The sequence below is a fragment of the Chenopodium album genome, chromosome 23 (assembly GCF_948465745.1).
Source record: "Chenopodium album chromosome 23, dcCheAlbu1.1, whole genome shotgun sequence".
NCBI lineage: Eukaryota > Viridiplantae > Streptophyta > Magnoliopsida > Caryophyllales > Amaranthaceae > Chenopodium > Chenopodium album.
The window spans coordinates 34161496-34186229 of NC_137856.1; the positions used below are offsets into that span (position 1 = coordinate 34161496).

At 37.4% G+C, this 24734-nt stretch overlaps 1 protein-coding gene across 4 annotated transcripts; it reads right to left on the reverse strand.

Moving 5' to 3' along the window:
* Window positions 1–513: 513 nt before the first annotated feature.
* LOC145608024 (uncharacterized) lies at window positions 514–15659 on the reverse strand. Of its 4 annotated transcripts, none has more exons than XM_081663626.1 (16): window positions 15051–15654; window positions 13570–13775; window positions 13290–13375; window positions 8882–9036; window positions 7773–7837; window positions 7440–7634; window positions 7296–7350; window positions 6286–6525; window positions 5887–6020; window positions 4849–5041; window positions 4613–4672; window positions 4297–4527; window positions 2947–3205; window positions 2665–2870; window positions 1925–1975; window positions 514–1280 (listed from the first exon to the last, which is right to left on the reverse strand). In XM_081663626.1, the coding sequence occupies exons 2-16, from the start codon at window positions 13734–13736 to the stop codon at window positions 990–992; spliced, it is 2388 nt and encodes a 795-aa protein (XP_081519752.1). In that variant the 5' UTR covers window positions 13737–13775; window positions 15051–15654; the 3' UTR covers window positions 514–989. The 4 variants fall into 4 exon arrangements, with proteins under 4 accessions (XP_081519752.1, XP_081519753.1, XP_081519751.1 ...); XM_081663627.1 differs by having other exon boundaries at window positions 13570–13697; window positions 15051–15653; XM_081663625.1 differs by having other exon boundaries at window positions 13570–13779; window positions 15051–15653.
* Window positions 15660–24734: the final 9075 nt, after the last annotated feature.

The following is a 24734-nucleotide window of genomic DNA, read 5'->3' on the forward strand; positions in this document are numbered from 1 at the left end:
TTCATGTCAGGATAATGTAATATTCTTGTTGGCAATATAATTTTTTTTGGTCTTTGATTTATTGGTAAAATTTTCAATAATTATCTCACATATGTTGAATTGACACAAATTGGGATAGGACAATTGCAACTTATTTGTTTGCCATTTTGATAACAAACTTGTGTATTGGTGCGCAAATAAGGATAGTCTTAAGAGAGGTTAAAAATTAACCCCTGATAAGTACAATGGAAGTAGCTAAGCAAGGATTAATTGAGTACAAAGACATAAATTAGAAGTAGCCATAAACATCCCAAATTACACACCCAATATTCTTCAATGTCGCTAATGTCAGTAAACAGATTAAATCATACAAGCGACAAGCGTAATACTATACAACAAAAACAACATAGGTAGTTTCCAGCCAATAATAGATGCTAAATGAGTCACAATTTAAAGTAGATAGGTGAAATACAATAAGAACTGAAATGCAGTATGCAATAGCCTACAGGGTGCAGGAATATAGATAGGCATACATTAATCAGAAAATAATAAGCTGCAATACAAGCCTTGTAAACTCTTATTGATACATCTTACGGCGCTATAAAATAACATTATGGTAGCTTAGATACAAAAGGGAACAGGTAACTAAGTGAAACAAAAAACAGCACTATGAAACTAACCTTTGAAACTTAAAAACTATTTATATCATGTTTACTGTACAATGAGTAATCCTCTGGATTCCTAAATTTCAAAGATCTCCTGCCTATAATCCTAAATGGAAAACTGATAAGATTGCAAATACAAATACAGAATCTAGCTTACCTAGGATAGTATACATTTCTCCTGACTGACGAAAACATTTCTTGCTTCTTAATCAATGTCCACAATGTGCAAAACTGGAGATCTGACCGCGATGGAAAAAGGAATTGCACGAAACCCCAACCAATTATGCAAATGGATCCTTTGATGTTAAAACATCTTAATGAACACAAGGCTACCTTACAGCATAATTAACGAAAAAATTCTGGAAATGACCACATTATGAGCTTTGCAAAGATATCGGTCTCTAGGAACTCTATATGAGCAGCTCGCCCTATGAAAGTATTTAGGTTTTTGCCATGAGAAGACATGTTGAAATTGACATCACATCGCATAAAAACTCGATGTTCCATGGAGGGAGATCGTATTTGGTCCAAGCAATTGTTCAACATTTCCACAAAAACTTGTCCCCTTTTGGAGAAGTCAGTAGAAGATGCAGGACACAATTCAATTCTTGCAGAATGATACGGTACATAACCATCCTGAAATAAAACGAGTTAATGGAAAATAGCACCACATTGGAGCACCAAGACAGTAAAAACAAAAAACAAAAAACAAAAATATCCATAAATATCCATATTTAATAAAGCACTTGAACCCTAATTATGCACAATGCAACATTACGGTTGAAAACTCAGGGTAGGAGAAAAAATGGAGATAAACTCTTAGTAGTACGTCAACTACACAAGCATTATTGAGGAATTTTGTACGCGCATATGGGTATCTCACCCATGAAATTTTTTTTCACCAAGATAAGACATTTTGACCAACTGGCCACCACAGCTCACAGGTGGAATTCTAGAATTTATGTCCTGCCAATATAAAAGGTACACTGTCGAAAGAATAAATTCAATTTTTTCACATATGCAAAAGTTCCAAATTTATACATTCAGTCAACCAACAGGGATGTCTTTTACAACTTCTATATTTTATAAGACATCTCTACAAAAAACTATGTCTGTAACCATTCTAATTAACAGAGCAAATCGCAAATGCATCACGAATTAAAAGCTAAAAGGCCAAAATGTAAGACAAATATCAAAGTTTACAATCCAAATGCCAACAGGACATAGAATATAATCCAGCAAGCTCTTCCGTCCATAACAGAGAAAAGATGAGTACTAACCTGTGGTGAAGACAGTAAGATGATATTCTTAAACTTCTCCAATGTTTTTTGCTGAAAAAAATAAATAAAATAGGTGAAGGTGAAGCTACATACATATGAATATCAAATTACATTCCAGACTAAAGTGACAACACCCAAGACAATCCCAGAACAGCAGAGCTATAACCAACAATCATTTGCTTTTTGCTGAATATATTCACAGGTTTTAGAGAACAGCAATAGATGTAACATATACTCCCTCTGTCCTTAAAAGGCTTAAATGTATGCTCCAAGTACATTTTACAAAGTTCAAATTTTGTTTTTTCAAGGGTGTCAATTTTATAAGATTAGTTTCTCGAGCAAAATGCTATCAGTATTATAAGTATTTTAGGTTAAAGGGTCAATCAAATACTTCCACCGTTCTCCTTTAAATGGCAACATTTTGACATTCATGCATGTCAATGCACAACTTTGACCTCTAACATTTTTTATTACGTGTTAGTAATAATTATGAACAATTAATATTTTGAAAATTTAAATCAACATTAAGTACACAAAAATTTCAGACAAGTACATAATAACATATGTTGTATATATTAGTACAAAAAATTCGCCAAAGTAAGGTATGTGAATAGTGCAAAAGTCAAAACATTGCAATTAAAAGAGAAGTATTGACCCAAGTAAGTGTCATTTATGTGAACTTTTATTGAAACTTAAAAAGGGATGGAGGCAATTTTTCAAACATGACTAGAAGGGTATACCTGGCATAGCTTGAAGAAGAAGGTGCTCTGGAGATCTGGATCATCAGTCAACGTAAGTTGATGGATACACTGCGTGCTTTTGAGTTTCTTCAGAAGCCACAGCCCAGAATTAAATAGAGAGTTTGAACTGTACAGATATCCTAAATGTGGACCAGATACAGATACATAGGTGTGCAAATATTTGAGACAGGACTCCATTTTATTATCTGCAATACTAAAAGTAAATAATTAGGGTTAAGCAATAAGCATCAGAGGAAATCAGCCTAAGCTACAAGTTCGTACCAGCCAATGCAGCCCTTATGATGACATTTCCAATGGAATGCCCAACAAAACTAAGTTTGATTTCTGATATGCCCCCAGATCTAAAGGCTCTGTCCCTTTTCTTTGAAACAAAAGAGGCAACCTCTTTTGCTAGCCTCTTTCCCATTTCTCTGAAATCCCCAGACGTTTTATCTTCATTTGCTTCAGACATAAGAAACTCTATCTTCGGATCTAATAAAAGCCATTGATTACGAACAAGTCGCAAATCTAAATGATGTCCCTGCATGGGTCCAGTGTACACAGATCATGAGAGGTGAAAGCTAATTTGTGAATCCAACTTTTATAAACTGATCAACAAGCAGTTACTTTTATACAAATCTATAACCATTATGAAAGAAGCGTTGAGGCATAATTCACCTCAAGGCATAATTCGCAAATCTATAACTAATTTGTCAATCCCAGGCCATGTTTTCACAATGACTTCACTCAAACCCAAACTACCCACACCATATTCACCGGCACTGTGGCACAAGATCAAGTCAACTCCATAACCATTTGATTTTTCCTGATTTTTCCCAAGATTGGTAATGTAGCCAACAGAGCTAACAATATTATCATACCAAGTTAAAATGTAAAAAAAAGGATTACCTAACAACAGCTAAGGATCCTAAGAAAAAGCAATCACCAGAATATGTAATAAAACAACAATCACAGGCACACCTAATTCAGAGCTAGCTGAAGAGTAAGTGGAGATGAAGATGTAGGCTACCCACACAATAACTAGTCAGACAGCCAAAGTATATAAAACACAATAATACGATATCCTTCCAAAAAAGACCTGGCTAATAAAAACACACAAGGTATATTAACATGCTGATGTCCTCCTGAATGTCTTTTACACAACTGTGAATAAGTACTTAGCTGCATTGAAGTTCATCCTTCTTTGAGTGGAAGATCAATTCCTAAATCCTATATGACTGAATTGTAGATAGGATAAAAGTACCTTAAGTTGCCTTCCATAGGGGTAGCGCATAATACTATAATAGCACAACAAAAGTTTTTGATTCCCTGTCTTTCCAAAATGACAAATAAAACACTTTTTTTTTCTTTTTTTTTTTTTATCTATAATTTAGATGAGTAGCAGTGTAGCACACAACTAACAACCACCCACCACACCTGAAAGGCTGGACCCTATCCCCACGGCCTCACACCCCACCCCCAACACACACACACACACACACACACAGAGAGACTTGAAGGATAAAAATAAATTAAAAAAGAAATCAGCAAAAACTGAAGATAGCTAAATGCAGCAAAAAGGTAATATCACTTCCATTTAAAACAACTAATTTGTGTCCAAGGAAAGTATACCTGAAATCCGTGCACAAAAACAACAAGTCTCAAAGAACGACCATTCGACAAGTGATTGCCACCAGATATCTTGTTCGGAAGTTCAGAAAGCAAGGTAGATGGGGCCATCTCAAAGTAAGAATTGCCACTAGATGAACGCCTTGGAGCATTGATAACACGTTCTACTATCACCACAGGTACACTTGAAGGATCTCCAAACATATGCAAGTCTTGAATTGAACGACTGTTGATCTGCAACATAACGCAAGATGTGAACAATTTTCACGAAAGCGAAGAAATTGCAGAATCATACTGACGTTTTACAAAAACAACTCACTTTCATTTGTGCAATACTTCGTCGATGAAGCTCAGCACGAGTAGCTGCAGTTTGAGCAGGCTGGAAAAAAAAAAAAAAAAAGTAAAAACACCGTCTTAAATTCTACTTTAGACTTACAGTATTATAAAAAGATCCACAAAACATGCAGAAGTGGCAATTTAAGTGCCAAAAAAAAAAATTTTAAAAAAAAAAGAAAAGAAAAAAAGCGACACTTGTAGGCATTCAGATCTACTTACATCATCAGCCAGTTTCCGTAACACTGCTACTTTTCCACGTAGTCCACCATGGAGTGAAGCCTCGTCACTTCTGCTGCTGATAAAATGGTGTGGCATCTCAACCTTTGAATGCACCATCCATATTGACCACTCCGTTCTTCGATCATTGGCCCATGACTCCCGCAGATATTCCATGACCTTAGTTTTGTTAGCCCTGGAATAAAATGAAATATCAATGTATTGCAAGGTACAGAATTAGCATTAACAAGTTTCAGTTAAGAGATCAGAGACCTCTAGAAGCAAAAACATAATTCAAAACTATTATTCTGATCAGTATCAAGGATAATTTACTCTCAATAAATTATAAGTTAAATCATATCTCATGATATGAGCAGTCTCCTACCTACAACTACAATTAGCTCGGGGTGTTGGAGCCATAAAGGATATGCTTCAGTTACCAATGTACCACCCATGTCCCACCAATGAACTCAAAAGTACACAATGGTACATAGTGACGAAGAGATATGTCAGTGGCGCCCACCCGTCAGGCAGAATACAGTTATATGCCTTCACAGGTAACATACTCCTTACGCACATTTGCAAACATGTATAGGGGTCACAACCTTATAAGAATATCACCCTGAGGACAAGGTTGCACTGTTGTGCACAGGTCAAGTATCATAAAATTAACTAAATCTTGAAAGATCATTATTTAGCATGTTTGATAATTGATATATTATAGCTTAAATCCAGGGCAAATTTTTTCTTTTAGTTTCATAATGGGCTAATATATAGACATTTTCTTCAAGTGCAACTGTGCAAGTCAAAATACACGCACATAATAAATGGTAGAATGACCGACTCTTCACCAAATCCATCAAGGATCTAGAGAGACTGCATAATAAAGAAAGTCTGCTCTGATGATACCATTGAAACTTTCTGGGAAGCCAGTTGGTAACTTGGTAAAATCACAAATATTAATGCAAATTAACAGATAGAAAATTTAACCGAACATGACACTAGACGTTAAATATTATTGATAAAGAAAACACAACTGACCTGTGGAAATTTAGAAAAGTATTCCATAAGTAGTGAATTTGGTTTCCAATTGTATGAGCAAAATAGAGAAGACTGTCCCTAGACAGGGACTGGAGAGCTCCATTACTTCGAAAATCAAGAAAAAGGCTTGCCTTCTGTTCAAGACCACAAAAATCATTGTTAGACAGCACAGGAACATCTGCACCCTCTCTAAACTATTTTTTGAACTCCCATTAATACCAATATCCAACAAAATTCCTGACAAAGGGGTCAGGAATGTGAAAAATATGTGGAGTTGTATCTCTTAACTAGCTGTGAGATGACACTAGTGGATAAAGAGAGGCTAGCTCTGAAAATGCAAATAAAAATTCCCTTAATTATCGGAATTAATGTATATTAGGTCATTTAGAAAGCACAAACCTCGCTACTCTTTTGAGAATCGGACCCTTCTAGATTTATAACATCACAAGTAATCGAAGATACATCTGCTTGCAATAAAGAATCAAACAACTTTGTATCATCCATCTGGGAGATAAACTCAGTGAAATCAATGGTCTGATCAATTGCTTTCCCCAGCTTTTGCGCTTCTTCTAGAAGAATATCACGTGCAGTTAGCAATGATTTGACAAGCAACACCTCTTTTACCACTTTACCCAAAACCTGACCAAGAAAAGGTTGAAAAAAAAAAAATGAACAACATTATTTAGTAGCTACTTGTACTGGAGATTAAAATTCCATGATGATAATTTCGGATGAAGTCTGGCAGATCTGACAAGATTAATGGTTGTGAAGATAAGTAGGAACAATATTAGCAAGCTTTTGTCTTCCACAACTGTCCAATAATCATCCATACTACTTATAAAATAATAAAAAATAACAGCAAACTTAAAAAAAAAAAAAAAAAAAAAAAAAAAAAAAAAAAAAAACAGCAGCTTTTCCATCCCACAAATAGCTATCAACATAAATGAAACAATAATGGAAACCATGAAAGTCTAAAACTTTACAAACCAAAAGTCAAGCAACAAAAGTACAAAAATCAAAATTGAATAATAGCTAGATATCTAATTGGCCAATTTTCATACCACCAAAGAATTTTATTTTTTTTAAAAAAAAAGAGAGCAGTATCTGGTTTTCTTAGTTGAATAATAGCTGAAAATATAATTGGCTATACACACTCATTTACTTATTTATCTGCCATTTGCAAGGAAATTAGTAGCAACAAGCAGCTTTGGCATCATCTTAACAACAGCAGCAAACCACATGCAAAAATCAAAAGTTAAATTCAGACGAGAAGTAAAAAGTGAACATGTTGTGGATGAAGTGACAAAGCCACAATTACAGCTCCAGAGGAGAGGTTAAAAAAACACAACTAAACAAATACAAAATCAAGCACAAATCCATAAACTATTATAGAGTATAAGAACACGTACTTTACTTGATTTGTCAGGAGCTTTTCCATCAATATTCTCAAATTTGAAAGACGTTCTGCAAATTTCAATTTGTATCAGTGACTTTGATGTTGATGTAAAACAACAAACAGAAGAATAAAAGAAGAACTGGAAGGAGTGACAAACCTGGGTACCTTCTTTTGGAGACTCTGTGCTACCGTCTTCAAGAGACTGATATGTATACTAACATCTACAAGCACAGAGTGGAAGGCATCAAAAAGGACAGGACAATAAGAATGTAGTCCCAAAAGAGCTTTCGGAGGAATCCTGAATTCATGGACAGCAGCAGCAGAGGTACTTAAGGAAGCCTGCAACTCTGACCTGCTCAAAACATACAATATTTGTAATATTATTCTCAATGTAAACAGAAAATTGTAAAGTTAATTAATGGCATAAAAGAAGATCAATCAAATCATATGAGCTACACGTAAGCAAAGAAACATAATTTTTGTTACTTACCCTTTCTCCAATAAAGCAGAATAGATAAGTTCAAATTTGATAATAACACCAGACTTGGCAGGAATCTACATAAAGAAAGAGAGTAAGTAACAAACTGATAAAGTGAAAATCATTTCAAAGGAATATAATTCATAATAGTATTAAATCAACACAAAACAAAATGAGGCCAATAATGCAGCAATGAATTAGGCATAAAGAATATAATATTCTCGCAATTCTGCTACACTGTGGAACATTCATGTATAATATTGTATGGGAATAAACAAAACAAAACCAAAAAAAAAAAAAAAAAAAGCCCCTATACTATTGTGATCATTTGCTATTTTCAGAGAGGAACTAACTTAACACAGTGGAAAACAGAAACTCAGCCTCGCCACCTGGTGTTCCACAAGACCACAACAATGTCATCATTTATACTACTCCCAAATCCCACCATTCCCTATTAACATTATAAGTGAATAATGAAATTTTGCATTCAGATTAGAAGGTACTCGTGTTTTTGAATTATCTGTTAACTAAGGTTAGGTTATGCACAACTTTTTAGAAAATGTTAGCGAACGCATTGGTAATTAGAACTGACAAGTAATAGGGAAAAAGCATATAGATACCTAATAAAAAGAAAGGGAGAGTCTGGTGCAGCAAAAAATAAGTTAGGTTAACAGAACCCAAAACAAAAGGCATAAGTTAAGCTGAAACAAGTCTTTTTTAATCGAAAAAAGGTTGAGGAGAAAAGAGCCAGGAGCATTTGACCAGTGAAAAGGGAAGAACACAATGGATGCACTTTTGTCACCAACGGACTGCTGGCAACATCATTGATTGAAATGCCAATGGCCAGTGAAAAAGCAAGAGTGTCCACGTGAGGAGAGAGATAAGCCGGGGAAGGGAAATAAGCAAAAGGAAGATAGTTTATTTTAATGCTCATTGAATTGACTTTAAACAGTTTTTTAGTCAATAATGTTCCAGTCAGCTTATTTAAAGTTCTTGTACTTCTGCATGAAAGTTTTGTATTGGGTTACCATATATTTACGACAAAACTGAGAGTGATCATATAGAACTTTCATAAAATAAAAAGACCTTCACAAAAACCACAAGGAAGAGCTAAAATATACCTCGCGATTTGAAAGAGAGAGATTAAAAGCAACCATGACCGAGAGAGGAACATCTTGTCTCGCATATCTAATCTTAAAAGGTTGAGTTGAGAAACTATTATCAGAATCATCAATTCTCCAAACTCCATAGCTATCATCAGAACCCATGCTAGGAGCTGCAGCACAGAAGAAAGACATAGCAAAAATAAGCATACAAAGCATTGGTTATATCTGTTTGAATCATCAAAAACAGCAACTGAAACACAAAAATCAGGAACGTAAAATAGAGGGCCCAGGACAAGAGAGCCTATGTAACTCATATTCTTTATTTCAGCTTAAGTACCAGGTAGGACCTCAACACTCCAACATAAAAATGGGAACTTGACACTTACACTTCACTTTAATTCAAGAACATGGAAATGCTTCATAAAAAAAAAAACCCAGTTTAAGAATCGCACAAAAAATTGTGGCCTAAATATGAAAAATATGAATAACTATACTGAAAAGTTTTCTTTAACATGCCTAAGCTTTTATTGAATAAAAAAAATCTTATAATATAATGCTAGAAATAATAAAAGATCAGAAAGCAGCAGATTATGCTGAGAATCTTCAAAAGAATACATTTAGCATAACTATCAAAATGCTCACAGATTCAGTTGCTTAGGCCACAATTCCATTTCTATACTTCTAAATAAGGTCAGAATCACGGAAATACCACAGGTTCAGAGATTTTAGGAAAATCAAGCTCATTGGAACCGCAACAATTTATTTTATTATAAAAAAGTAAAAACAGACAGATTTAGTCTCTAAATGATCCCGCACAAATCCTTCTGTGGTTACTTACAAATCAAACAAGTGAACAACAGAGGTGAGTTAAAATTTGGTACTACTGTAGTCAGCAGTAAAAATAACAAACACTCTCACATGGCAAGTAATCATTGATAGCACAGGTAAAAATTCATGTAATATTTAGCTCTTCTCTTCTGGTTCACTCGAAAGCAAGCTATGGTTCACTCGAAAGCAAGCACCTATACTTTGTATAAGCTTATTATGGTGTTAGTGTGCTAAAAATAAGCCTTCCTACAATCCCTTCAGTTATCTACAATATTAGATAAGTCACAAGTGTATAGTAGATTAGATTCAACTTTGTATTTATATCAGCAAATAAGACATTCGCATTATACCACTTCCCTATTGATCGTAGTCAAACTCCCTTCCTGCCAATCTTTCTCTAGCACTCTGCTTCTTCTAAAACAGAAATGAACGACCTAAAAGATACAAGGTTGGGAGTCTTATACTCTTCAATACTGGTTTTAAGAAAAATCATAAATTTATATTTTTATGCTAAATTATGATTCATTGAAGACATAAACTCATAAATTTATTTTTTTAAATAAAGGAAGATGCAATCTATTTAGAGAGGAGGGGATAAAAAGGAAAACTATTGTTTTCTTAAGATATTAGAATATATTTCCTTTTCCATTTTTTCACATAGGATTTACTAAAATTCTAATTTATTCTACAAAATTCAGAAGGGCTGCCTTTTTTTTCTCTAGGAAATTCTTATTAGTTTAAGGATTCCATACCCTATTTCTATGAACTCTTAACAAACAACTAACATGCAACAGTAAAACAATAAATCTAACTTTTATATCACCTTGATATTCCAGTTCTTTCAAGCATGTCAATGGAAATTTCACCAAATACCACTGAAATTAAGCTTAATTCACCATATACCACCAAAAACTTTGTAATACACCATGTACCACTGAGTTTAACATAAATGTCACAACATGCCCTTAATGACTAACGCCGTTAACTCCGTTAGTCATTAAGGTTAATTGTGCCACGTGGCTGTCCCTTATTGGCTCTTATCAATATTATTTAATTAATTACTTAAATAAAAAATTAAAAAACTTTTTAAATAAATAAATAAATAAACCACCACCAACCTAGCCACCGCTGCCCCTTAGCCCAGCCAACAGCCTTGCCCCCACCGGCGCTACCATGTCTGATCTACACCGGCGCCACATCCCCATCAGCAACCACCATAACTCACGACGATCCACCTGAACTCGCCCATCCCTTTCCCCTAAACCAACATCCTCTCAAGTCCCACCCTAAAACTCGAAAAACCCTCTCTCCGGCGACCAAACCCACTTATCGGCGCCCAAACCAACCTTCCCCGCGCCGGCGAACCTTAGTCACCTCTCAATCTTCGAACTCCACCCCTTTCCCCCTTCTGAACCACCATTCCAAAACCCTATAACCCCAAAATCAAAATCTAGGGTTTCGATTTTGAGTTTTGGGATTTTGGGTTGGTTGTTTGCAGCTAAATTAAACGGCGGCGACGTGAGGGAGGGGGTCTGGGCCGCCGGCATTAGGTTTCGGCATGGTGGTTTTCGGCTTAGGTGGAAGGGCTACGGGGGGAGGCATTTTAGGCGGGGAAGGAGGGAGAATTTGGGTTGGGTATGGTGGATCAAGGGAGAGATCCGTGCACCGACGTAAAGCTGGGTGAAAGTTGGCGACGACCCGGTGGTGGTTCAAGCTTGGGAGCGGGCGGCGAGGGGCTGGGCTGCTAGGTGGCGATTGTGGGAGGGGATATGGCTGACAGTTGGTGGTGGTTTTATTTTTTTTTCAATTATTTTTATTAAAGTTTTTTAATTATTTAAATGATTAATTATTTAATTAAATAGTTTAAATAAGAGCCAATTAGAGGCTGCCACATATCACATTTAACTCTTCATGACTAACGGGGTTAAGAAAAAGGGCATGTTGTGATATTTATGTTAAACTCAGTGGTACATGGTGTATTACAAAGTTTTTGGTGGTATACGGTGAATTAAGCTTAAACTCAGTGGTATTTGGTGAAATTTCCGATTAAACTATGTAAGCCAGAATCCTTTTTATCCTTCGTCACTACATATAAAGGTATTTATTATGTTACAGCTTAATCAAGGTGATTTAAGATAAGCTTAGGGTCTGTTTGGCCTAGCTTCTAGAAAACAGTTTCTGTTTCTTAGAAATAGTTTTCTAGAAACTATTTTTAGAGAAACACTTTTGAGAAATAAAATTGTTTGGCCACATAAATCAAGAAGTGATTCTGAGTAAGAGAAACCATGTTTGGCCCATTTTTTTTTTTATAAGAGTTTTTACTTTTTAGCCTATTGTTTATTCTTTTGTTAATGTTCATTCATTAATCCCTAAAAAAAAAAATTAAAAAAAAAAAAAAAAAAAAAAAGAGCGCATTCACCATTGAAGGAACCCATAACAGTATAACACCATTACCCTTTCAGTCTCTCTCCTCTTTACCCTTTTCTCAACCAAAACTACCATAACCTCCAACAATTTCCTGCCACCGACAAGCTTAATCTATTACAACACTTGATACATGCATGACCACCAAAAGGAATTTAATCAAATATCTGGCTTGTATATCAATTGCTTGTGGCTTATCAAAGAGTGGTTTCTTAATTTTGGTGAACGACAAAGATCGTAGATCTCTTATCACTAAAAGAAGTAATTGGGAATTTGGGAGTGTTTACAGTTAAGAAGATGAGAGAGGACATGGGTGATTGTTATATGGGCAATCGAGGATTTCATGAATTGTTTGAGGGTAATATTGACCCAATAAAAGTTTCATTAAATGAGCAAAACTGCTCCCCGAGAATTTGTTTTGAGAAGCTCCAATTTGGTGCTTCTACTTCTAAGCCTCCTAGAAACTATTTTTAGTTTCTGAAGAAGTAGAAACTACCTTCCAAAAACATGGTGTTTGGCCTAGTTTTAGCTTTTGGATCCTAGAAACTCCCTTAGAAGCTTGGCCAAACACCCTCTTAGTCCACCTTCCAACGCACATGACAGGGGCGGAAAAACTCAATCTCTCACTCAAGGAAACCAAAAAAAAGGATATAAGAATGAGAAGCAACTGACAAAGCTGGCAGCATATGGATGAGCAGGATGAAAAGCCAGCAAGGCTAATATCTGCAAAACTTTCAATTCCAAAATAGTAATTCAAGGCTTCAACAGGCAGCTGAAGCCTCCTGAGTTCCTGACTATCCTGAGTTTTCTTCAAACAACTTTAAGAGCTCAACTTTTTTCACTTAAAGCCTATATGATAGGCTTCCCTGAACCTCTAGTCAACATTTGTACTTTGATATTCTACCAAGCAGTGAAAACAGAAAACGGAAAAAAGAGAAAAAAAAACATTGCTAACTGGAGCAATGAGGATAAGAGAAATACAAAAACTGTGTTGGAATTGTTGTATATGTTCATTACTTGATTGAGTATGAGAGCACATACCAATTACATAAAAAGGTTTCACAAGAAACAAAAGTTATCTATCCTAGCTTCATCTAACCATCACAAATGACAACAGAAATTCAGCTATTTCTCCAATGAGCATAAAGCAAGTATGTTATCAAAAAAGTACCTTCATATTGCACAACTCTTGAGGGGATACCAACATAGGTACCATCCCCATCCTCCCACTTCAAAGAAATCTTGATTTGGTACCATCTACACATAGAAGCAATGGTTACACTAAAAAGCAATGCAAGCATGGCTGAGATAAAAACAGCAGCTAATCTAAACTAACAAAATCTAAATCAGAAAAGGCTACTGCTGTTACTTGGGACTTTGGGAGTCCTACAATTATTTTCAGCAGAATCAATGTGTAGAGAAAGCAAATGAATAAGATCATGGAAACTTACCCTTGCTGGAAAAGATCAAGATTGTGAAATCTGTGAAGGTAAATAGCAACCTCGTGAAAAGTATCCAACATAGCTGGTCTAAATGGTTTAACCTCCGCATCGGTCAATCTCTTCGCCGTTAAGTTTCTCTGAGTCAAATCAATTAACCATCTGAGACGACGAAGCATAACCTACTTCCCAGAGACAACTTACACAAACTTGCATCCCTCCCTTCCAAAACAAATTAAATCAAAAGTCTTTAATGTCATGCTCATATGCGGAATCAAGAGAGCCAAACATAAATAGAAGTATAAGAGAGAACTAAATCTAAATAGTGGAAATGAAGCTCATTGTCTTTGCTTGTTCTACAGGCACACCAGCAAAAAAATCCAAAAAGCCATCTAATATAAAGCTGAAGGCTTCTGCAACAAGCACATAAATGATACTTCCAATATCAGAGAGCACTTGCTAGATTTTACTAAAAAGAACTTCTTAAGGTAATTGGTATTGCATGAACCCCAATTCAATGGAAATAGTGAGCTATCCTTCTCATTTAAAGATTCTTACACATATCTCAATATACCACATTTTTATAGATATAGCTATAGAGTCAACATAAGCTGACCCCACATCATATTGGATTAAGGCTTTGTTGTTGTTGTTGCTGTTGTTGTAGCTATAGAGTCAACATACTAGCAGTCCAGTGCGCGCACACACACACAGCCACTCCCACGCCTCATCCAAATTCTATAAAAAGTAAGTTGGTCAAGAGAAATTGATGAATGGGTGAAGGCAATGAGACTTACTCATTCCACTTCAATGAGAGACAAGCTTAACGTTTTCTAATATAGAGGCGACTTGTTACTTTTTTCAGGAATACCTTCTTATGTTTTAATTAAGGTAGTTCAATAATGTCTTGTTAAAACTTCACTCCTCCATAAAAGGATAACACCAAACCATTCCAATTTCACAAGATATCGAAGCATCCTCCAAAACAAGGAAAGATACATAGACCATTTATAAACTTCCTTTTCAGTAATAATCAAAACTACCTAGAACCGGAACTGTTCGTTTGTTCGGGACAATAAGAAACAAATCATTAAGTGATGCAATCCCATTACTATCACTTTGTCACCTATACCTTTAACATACATTGCCATTAAAAGGTTTCCTTCCTCTAAAAGACCATCCTTTCTTAAAAAGGACAAGTAAAAGTGTCAGTAAATTGTTCAATTGACTACTTTCTCCAATTTAACCAGCTTAATAATCAACAATCCAAAGTCACCCACTAAATATTTCCATATTTTGCATCAAATTGACTACATCTAATTTATACTAAAAAAATTCACAACTTTTTTCTTTTCTCAGCTAATTTCACCTTCAGCATTTGAATTACACAAACAGCCAAAAAAAATCACAAAATACAAACAATCATAATGCAACAACAATATAAATACATAAAATGCATTGAATTAATTGTAAAAATGGGGAAAAGAGCTTACATAGATGAACTCCTCCGACTAAATCTCTCCCTCTTTTTGCAGAATCAATACCAATAAACTGAAAATCAACAACACAAAAAACCGAAACCTATAAAACCCTAATATTTTGAAAAAAAATCAATTTCCAGAGATCGCCGGAAATTGCGAAGCTGAATGATGATCAGACGACGGAGAAGAGATCGGGAGATGAAAAATGGCCGGCAAAACCGCCGGAAGAAAGATCCGGTCGCCGGCGAATATTCTCTCTCCTCGATCTCCGGAATTTGGGGGCGGTGAAAAATTTAGGGGAAAGAGAAATTTATGTTTGTTTGGAAAAATGGGAAATTATTACTAGTTGAAGTAGTAATAGAAATTATTTTATGTAGGAAAAATGTTTGTTTAATGTAACACAGCCAAACACAGCTTTAAAACCACCTTTGTTTGTCTCTCAGCTTTGTTTCACCTGGAGGAATCCATAAATAGAACTACCAAGTTGGACCAACCAACAAAAATTTAATTTATGGAAACTTTATGTTATAAATTTTTGAGGAAATATTTATGAATGTGTAGTTTGATTTATGGTACAAATGTATGTTTGATTAATTGTGGGGTAGGATCATATTCTTGGATACTTTTATGATGGGTGGTTTAGAACAAATTGAATGAGTTGATTTTATAGCTAGATGTACTTTTTTTTTTTTTTTGTAAGTTTGGATGATGATCAATTTAACTAGCTTGGTGTTTAAGCAATAAATTAATCAAGTACGTAGGAAAGGACTTGTTGATGGTGCAAAGTTGATTGATATGGCTAGTTTAGAACTCGCCTTATAATTTTCAGGTAACGCGGTTCAATTTAGCCTTATGTGTTTTTTTTTTTGTAATTATTAGGGAAGCTAACGCGCTCAATGTACGCGCCATAGCTAACCTTATCCGAAACACTTTCGATTTGGCCTGACATCACAAATTAGTTTTTAACAACATTATTAATGAGAAAATATGTAAACAAATATGTTTAGGGTATAAATATTTAACACAATTCTTAAGAGTAAAAAAAAAAAAGAGTAATTATCATTAATGGGGGTAAATAAGTGAATAAACATTTTAAAGGATATTATTGTCCAAACACTATTCATTAAAAAAAAAGTTGTACACATTTATGAGGGGATAAATATAAATACACATTTTAAAGGGTAAAATTGGTAACACACTATTCATAAGAGCTATCAACACACTATTCATTAGAGCTATCTTGTACTTTTTATAAGGTAGGGATACCTTAACCCCACCCCATCTCTGTTTGGGGGCAATTAGTGTAAGAAGCGATAGGTTGAGGTTCAGTTAGGATTTTCCTTCCTGTGTAAGAGATTGTTAATAATTATTAGAACATGTAAAGGAAATAATAGTAAGAAATACATAAATAAGAATAATGTTAGTGATTAAATTATCTTATTTTAATGTGGATGATGTACTCATATGACATTTTGGTTTCTTCAAAAAAAAAAAAAAACAGTTTGACTAAATTATCTTTCATCCTTACAAAAATTAATTATTTCTCACTTTTGTACGTAGTATCTATATTTTCTATACTAAAGTAATCACCAAAAATATCCCAAGATTACACGTGTCAACTCCTCATAAAATATTTTCCCGCCCAAAAACTTAGGAGTTTTTTGTGTTTTTTTTTTTGTTGTGATTTTTTTTTATTTTGGTAATTTTATTTTATTTAAAAAAACTTGAAGTTTTTCTTATCTTATTATTTAAGATCCCATATTCAACTTTGACCGGATAATAGACGAAAGGTGTATATACATTTTTAAAAAATCATTAAAGAAAAATAATTTTTTAAATTATGCATAAAGAAAATTTAACCATATATTAGATGAAAAATCCGAGCATGGCTTGGGCATTAACTAGTTTTTAAGAATATTAATAGAGCATATTGAATGAGCTTACCAATCACAAAAGTAAGCAAAATGAATGAGCCTAATTAATGAGATGGTAGATTGGTAGATTGATAAGTGATTGATAGGCTCAACCTCCACACGCTACAAGCCTACAACCAAACTTTTGGGCTTGATTATGTGTCAATACTGAGTATAATGTCATATTTGGGCCGGGGCTCTGGGCCATGGTTATGCGATCTTCCATTGTTCCATTAATTGTTTATTAATTGTCCAGCCCATTATGTAATAATAATGCTTTCCACTTACAGTTAAGTTTTTTTTTTTTTGTTTTTTTTTTTTTGGGAGTGTATCCTTCTCCAGAAAAGTTAAATAAAGAAAATTGGAAAAAGAAAAGAAAAAAAAAAAACTACATCCGTTCCAATTTATATGACTTATAGTTTGACTTTGTGCACTATTCAAATAACTTGCTTTAACTTTATTTTGTGATTTCGTGTTGGAAAAAAAATGTATACATGTAGGGTCTTGTTAGATTCGTTTTTAAATAACAATGTTTTTTTTTATTTTTGCTAATATGCAGTCAAAGATATATGCATTGGTAAACGTGCCTAAATGAAATGTGTCATCTAATTGAAGCGAAGAAAGTAACAAATAAGAGTCTAAACCGATATATTGAACTTAGCTGAACTGAACTGAATAGAGAAGAAATGAATTTTTTATGAGAGAAGGAAATTGGAACTGAACTGATTGATTGGAGCTGAACTTAACTAAACTGAATTGATTGGAGCTGAACTGAACTAAGTTGAAATGAATTGTTTATGAGAGAAAGGAAATTAGAAACTGTTTGGGCTAAGTCCATTGTCCTAAGCCCATTGACCTGGAATTACGAAAATACCCTCCATGATCCAGCCCATTATTAATGGTTGCAAAGTACAGATTTACCCTCAATCTGTCCAATTAAGTGCAACTCGTGCCACCTGAAAGTACAACTATAAATAGCTCTCCAATTATTAATGAGGGGGACTTTTCTCTCTCTCTCTCTACTTTCTCTCTCTAATTACTCATTCTCTCATTACTTTCTCTCTCTAAAAAGAACTTTCGCTGACTTAAGCATCGGAGGGGCTTTCCTGGGTCACACCCCCGGGGCAGCTAACCCTCTTTGTTTTGCAGGCCTAGCTCTCGGACAGCAAGGCATAGCTGAGGGATATCCGGACATTCATTGAGCCAAGCTCTAGGACATCTTGATCTCATTACCCGAACTCCCAGGAGCACTCTCTGTTTTCCAGAAACAGGTGGCGCCGTCTGTGGGGATAACAAACAAAAAGTCATGTTGAACACTAGGCGTCCCCGCAGCACCTATCAAGATGTTACTAGACAAGCTCCGATTTTCTTGACTAGATATGCTCATGTAGTCGAGGAGATATTACCCCAAGCTCGCAGCGACCCCGCTGGGGAGGTGAACAACCCTCAGGTAGTCACTCGCCGAGACTTGGATAAGCTGGCAGCCTAGATCAACAAAAACATTAAGGAACGCCTAAGGGCACTTGTCAACCCAAGAGGAGAGTCAAGTAGGCTGGGGAACGCTCCACAGCTTAATCCTCAACCTCACTTGTCCCAGCTCCATCAAGCCTCCTCTCGGCCTCAACGCCAAGACTCTCGTCGTTCACAACCACATCAAGCTCCCAACTCCCAGCAAGAGTCAAGAATTCCCCCTCGGCCTGCTTGCATACCCCCTCGGCTTGCCAGGATACCCCCTCGGCGTGCCTGGTTACCCCTTCGGCCTGCCAGCATACCCCCTCGGCCTGCCAGAATACCCCCTCGGTCTGCTAGCATATCCCCTCGGCTTGCCTGGGTACCCCCTCAGCATGCTTAGCCAGGGGCTATGCTTCTATCAATCGTCTCGGCATGCCTAGCCGAGAACTAAGCCTCTGTCATCACCTTGCCATGCTTAGCCAAGGGCTATGCCTCTATCATCTCCTCGACATGCCTAGCCGGGGACTATGCATCTATCAACCCCCTCGGCATGCCTAGCCGGGGGCCATGAGTCTATCAACCGCCTCGGCATGCCTAGCCAAGGGCTATGCCTCTATCATCTCCTCGGCATGCCTAGCCGGGGACCAAGCTTCTGTCAATACCTCGGCATGCCTAGCCGGGGACTATGCATCTATTAACCGCCTCGGCATGCCTAGCCGGGGGCTATGCCTCCATCAAACCTTTGACATGCCTAGCCGAGGACCATGCTTCTATCAACACCTCGACATGCTAGGCCGAGGACTATGCTTCTATCAACCGTCTCGGCATTCTTAGCCGAGAGCTAAGCCTCTACCATCTACTCGACATGCGTAGCCGAGGGCTATGTTTCTATCATCTCCTTGACAAGCTTCTATCATATCCTCATCATGCCTAGCCGAGGGATATGCATATAACAACCCCAAAGCATGCCTAGTCGAGGGATATGAATCTATCATCTCCTCGGCATGACTAGCCGAGGGATATGCTTCTACCAATCCCTTGGCATGCCTAGCTAAGGGCTATGCTAAGATGAAAGCACCCTTTTTCAACATGAACTTTACTAGATCATGGAGGTTATTCACTCGAGGGTCTTCCACTCACAAGTTCCAAATTGCAAGGTCCTAAGCTATCCTTCCCCATCTATCATGAATATCTACAATGTGGAGTCTGCAACCGATATGCTTGGAATGCGGACTTAAGACGTTGTTGTATCTGAGCAACTTCTCAAATGACAATGATGCCCTAGGGGCAATAAGAACTTATACTAGAAGTTATTTCTTTTAATAGTGCATCATTTTCATTTTTCGGGATGGTTATCTACATAGCTGCCTAAGCTTTAAAATCTCGGGAATTCATTATCTTCTCAAAAAGCACCGGTCCTTCTTTCGTACAAGACACCCTGGGTCGCTAACTAAGGTTATCAATAACAAGTTTGTTCCAATGTTTGGGGCAAAATGCTAGCCTATACTCAATGTTTGAGATAGTGTCTTGGCGAATCGTTAAAATAACAAAAAGCTCGTTTAGCCCTCGGCCTATCCCAAAAGTTGGGATAGCGTACCCCTCATATATTTATAACTTGGGGCTCGTGTAGCCCTCGGCCTATCCTAAAAGTTGGGATGAACTACCTCTCATACATCTATAACAAGGTTCTCATTTTGCCCCTAGCCTATCTCAAGGTTCGGGAGAGCGTACCTCACTTATAACAATAACATAGGGCTCGTTTAGCCCCCAACCTATCCCTATGATAGGAATAGCATACCTCTCGTCTATTTTTATTAGGAGGCTTACTTCGGCCGGAAGATCTCTTCAATACAAGTAAAGCGCACCCCGAGGACTAGCCTCTACAACATCAACAAAATTTAAAAGTTAGAGATAATCATCAAGCTTCAATTAGGAGAAAAATAATTATCTTGGGTTTGTGACAAACTCAAAACAAGGCATACTCCAGGCTCTCAGCGTCGCTATCTAAGGCTTAGCTCCCGGCTTATCTATATCACCCCTCAACCTTGGGTAATTTTTAGCAAAGATAATGCATGCCGAACTCTTGGCTAATAGACCCAGCTCGAGCAAGCTCTTGGTACTTGAAGCCAGGCCCTCGGCCTAGAGGAGGCCTCAACATGACAAGTCAAGCCCATCAACATCTCTCAGCATAGAGTATTTTCTTTACTCCTTCCGCTTGGCCTATTAAATCACCTTCTCAGCTTGGCCTATTCTATCATTCTCTCAACATGGCCTCCCTCCGCTCGGCCTATTCAATCACTCTCTCAACTTGGCCTCCCTCCGCTCGGCCTATTCAATCACTCTCTCAGCCTCCTTCCGCCCGGGGTATAAAGCTTCTTGGTTTATTTCTCAAGATACCTCGGCTTGGGGTATAAAGCTTCTTGGTTTATTTCTCAAGATACCTCGGCTTGGGGTATAAAACACTTGGTTTATTTCTCAAAGTACTCCCGCCTGGGGGTATAAGTCACTTGGTTTATTTCTCAAAGTAACTTCGCTCGGGGGTATAAGTCACTTGATTTTATTTCTCAAAGTAACTTCGCCCGGGGGTATAAGTCACTTGATTTTATTTCTCAAACTACCTTAACACCCCGGATAGCATGTCCTCTTCTCACTCTCATTCAATACTCCCTCACCCCGGGGTATAGCTCCCTCACCCCGGGGTATAGGTCTTCTCACTCTCACTCAATGCTCCTTCACCCCGGGGTATAGCTCCCTCACCCCGGGGTATAGCTCCAACACCCCGGAGAGCATGCCCTCTTCTCACTCTCACTCAATGCTCCTTCACCCCGGGGTATAGCTCCCTCACCCTGGGGTATAGCTCCCTCACCCCGGAGAGCATGCCCTCTTCTCACTCTCACTCAATACTCCTTCACCCCGGGGTATAGCTCCCTCACCCCGAGGGTTAGCTTCCTCACCCCGGAGAGCATGCCCTCTTCTCACTCTCACTCAATGCTCCCTCACCCCGGGGTATGACTCCCTCACCCCGGGGTATGGCTCCCTTACCCCGGGGTAGCGCACCTCACTCTTCCTCTCAAAAAATTCTAAGTAAAAGCCGAATGTTCTCACCTCACCGATCCCTCACCCCGGGGGTAAAATTCAAACCTCTCATATCTCTCTCGGGGTTGTCGCGCACCAAGGCCCGCCAGGCACCCCCTCGGCATCCCCGGTCTGACACTCGGCTCGACTAGCAAGGCCTTCGGCCATCGCCTTTCCTCTTAGCTATCCAACCGCAAAGCTATCCTTTCATCTCAAATTTTTCTAACTAAATGCCCTATCTCTTTAAACATAAGTCTCAGCTATGCATAGCTCATCCTCTCCTAGGGGTAATAGACCGAGTGCGCCACTCAAGGAAAACCCCTCGGATCCCTCGGCCTGCTCCGCACACTCACCCCCTCGGTATACGCTGCTACCCTCTCAGCGTCTCCCTCAACTCGGGTTTTCAAACCCCTGCGACACCTAGCAGCCCTTCAACACTCTAGCTAAATACCCCCAGAAAATTCAAAAAATATCACTCACTTTCTCGATGTTCGCACTAGCAGCCTAGGCACATCCCTCGGCCTAGACACCTGCTCTCACACTCACATCTCTCACTCTCTCGGCGTTCGCATCATAACCCCCCCAACAACACCGAGCAACCTTTCAGCAAAAGCCGAGCATTCGACTTGGCTCCCCCCTCAATTCTCCTCACCTCAGCCTACCCGAGAATAAAAAAAAATATACAAAGTCCGATTCAGGCATCATGACTTACAGCATTCGAAATTCAAACACAAAACCGAAAATTCCCGCAAAACCGAACACACCTAGCAGGAATTCGCATTCACACTCAAAATTCAAAAACTCAGAAAAATTATGAAAGTCAAACCCGAATTCCAATATTCCCAGGCAAATGCAAGTACGGTGGGAGTTCATATGTTTCAAGCTAAGAAGATGGCAACTCATCAAAACCCTGGTTCAATTGGGCCTAAAGTAATACTTGAGCCCAAAATATCACCATTGAGGGAGTAAAGCTTAATTACAAGCTTAATTAGCGTTAAATCATCGCCAACTTATCTCAAAAAGCCCCAAGGGTAGGGGAAATGGAGACAAGACATGCCTTCAGCAAAATACATGGAGCTCAACCTGAAGAAAAATATTCTAAAAAGGGAAAAATCATCAGTTGTGCCTAAGCCCTCATCAGACTTAGCCCCCCAAACTGCTCAATCATCAGAATGAAAATACTCTCAATGCATTGCTTGAGGCTGGTTTTCACCCTTGCAAATCGCTTGGGGCTCTTTTTAGCCCTCAGATGCACTTGGGGCTTGTTTTAGCCCTCGGGTATACCTCGGGATTCTCTCCGGTATATCAGACAACTCTTCTCTTATCTTTACTCCGCGTGATATCCGAACTTCATGCGATCTCGTTCCCACATCACGCGTGGGGCTAAATGTTTGGGCTAAGTCCATTGTCCTAAGCCCATTGACCTGGAATTACAAAAATACCCTCCATGATCCAGCCCATTATTAATGGTTGCAAAGTACAGATTTACCCTCAATCTGTCCAATTAAGTGCAACTCGTGCCACCTGAAAGTACAACTATAAATAGCTCTCCAATTATTAATGAGGGGGACTTTTCTCTCTCTCTCTCTCTACTTTCTCTCTCTAATTACTCATTCTCTCATTACTTTCTCTCTCTAAAAAGAACTTTCGCTGACTTAAGCATCGGAGGGGCTTTCCCGGGTCACACCCCCGGGGCAGCTAACCCTCTTTGTTTTGTAGGCCTAGCTCTCGGACAGCAAGGCATAGCTGAGGGATATCCGGACATTCATTGAGCCAAGCTCTAGGACATCTTGATCTCATTACCCGAACTCCCAGGAGCACTCTCTGTTTTCCAGAAACAGAAACTAATGAACTGAACTGAATAGAGCTTAAATGAATTGTTTATGAGAGAAGGAAATTAGGAACTGAACTGAACTAAATTGATTGGAGCTGAACTAAACTGACCTGAAATTAAGCTGAAGAGAACATACCCTAAGAGTATAAAAAAAAATCATTAATCCATTATAGTAACTTATCTTATTTTTGCTTTAGTACTAGACACATTAGGACAAGAGAAGACGCTCCTAACTTGTATTTTACTTTAGAAAAAAAAAAAAAATTCAAACTGTTACGAGATCAACTATACTGGAAGCTTTAGTTAAACTTGAAACTTAAGATTGGTGTATATACATTATGTCACCTCATAAAAGAGTCCGTTGGATGATGGAATTGAACACTTTAAGACTGTGAACTGAATTTAGCAAAAAGATACTTACATTGATTCTTAAATTAAGTAGCTTAGCTTGCGCCATTAAGGAGCAATATTTATCTTTTTAACAAATTTGTATCGTATCATATTTTAAACTTAACTTATGGTCTATGGCTTTTCTCACATGAAATAATTGTTACTTTATAATTGTTACTTAGCTTAAAATATTTGTTCGATCTGAAATTTTGTGTTAGAATTTATTATATTTGATTGAAGGTCTTCACCTATCTTTAATTGTATTTGTAAGCTAAATATCATCAAGTGATATCTAATATAAGTCTATGATATAAGATAAAATATCATCAGGTATTTTAATAACTTATACAGTAGTATTGTACCCCTTGTTTACTTTAAACTTAAAGATAATTTCATGAAATAATTTAAGTTAAAATGACGTCGAATTGTAGGAAAACATAGCTAGTTACTCGAAATTACGTAGCTATGCTATCAGTACGTTTGGCGTAAAATCATCAATTATACCTTCTAGATTTCCCTCGATAAACCTCTTAATTAATTAACTTCCAATTTTCACTGTAATAAACTTAAGGAAAAAACTTAATGGCCTATTCTCATTATCTTTCCGAAAGAAATTTTAAAATATTGTCACATCTAAATGTTCGACCAATGAACTAGAGCATAATTAGTTAATCCAAATCTTGGTGTGAAATGCAAAAAGATAAACTTGAGAAAATTTTGACGCTTGACAACTCACAAGTGTATACTAATACCAAAATGCCACGTACTCCAACAAAGATGAGAGGATCAGAGGAGACTTTTGTGGAAGCAAAGGAAAAACGTGAATTGAAGAATTGATAATGACCTAACCCCTAACGTCGTAACGCGCAAGTAAAATGCAAAACCATACACGAGTAACACGACTAATACAAGTATTACTTGTGCGAGAGTGAGGAATACCTCAATTGGTTAGAACTTTCATCCCGATTTTAGAAAAAATCTTGGAATTGATTCTCACCACCGCTCTTATGGTCTCTAAACACCAACAAAAAT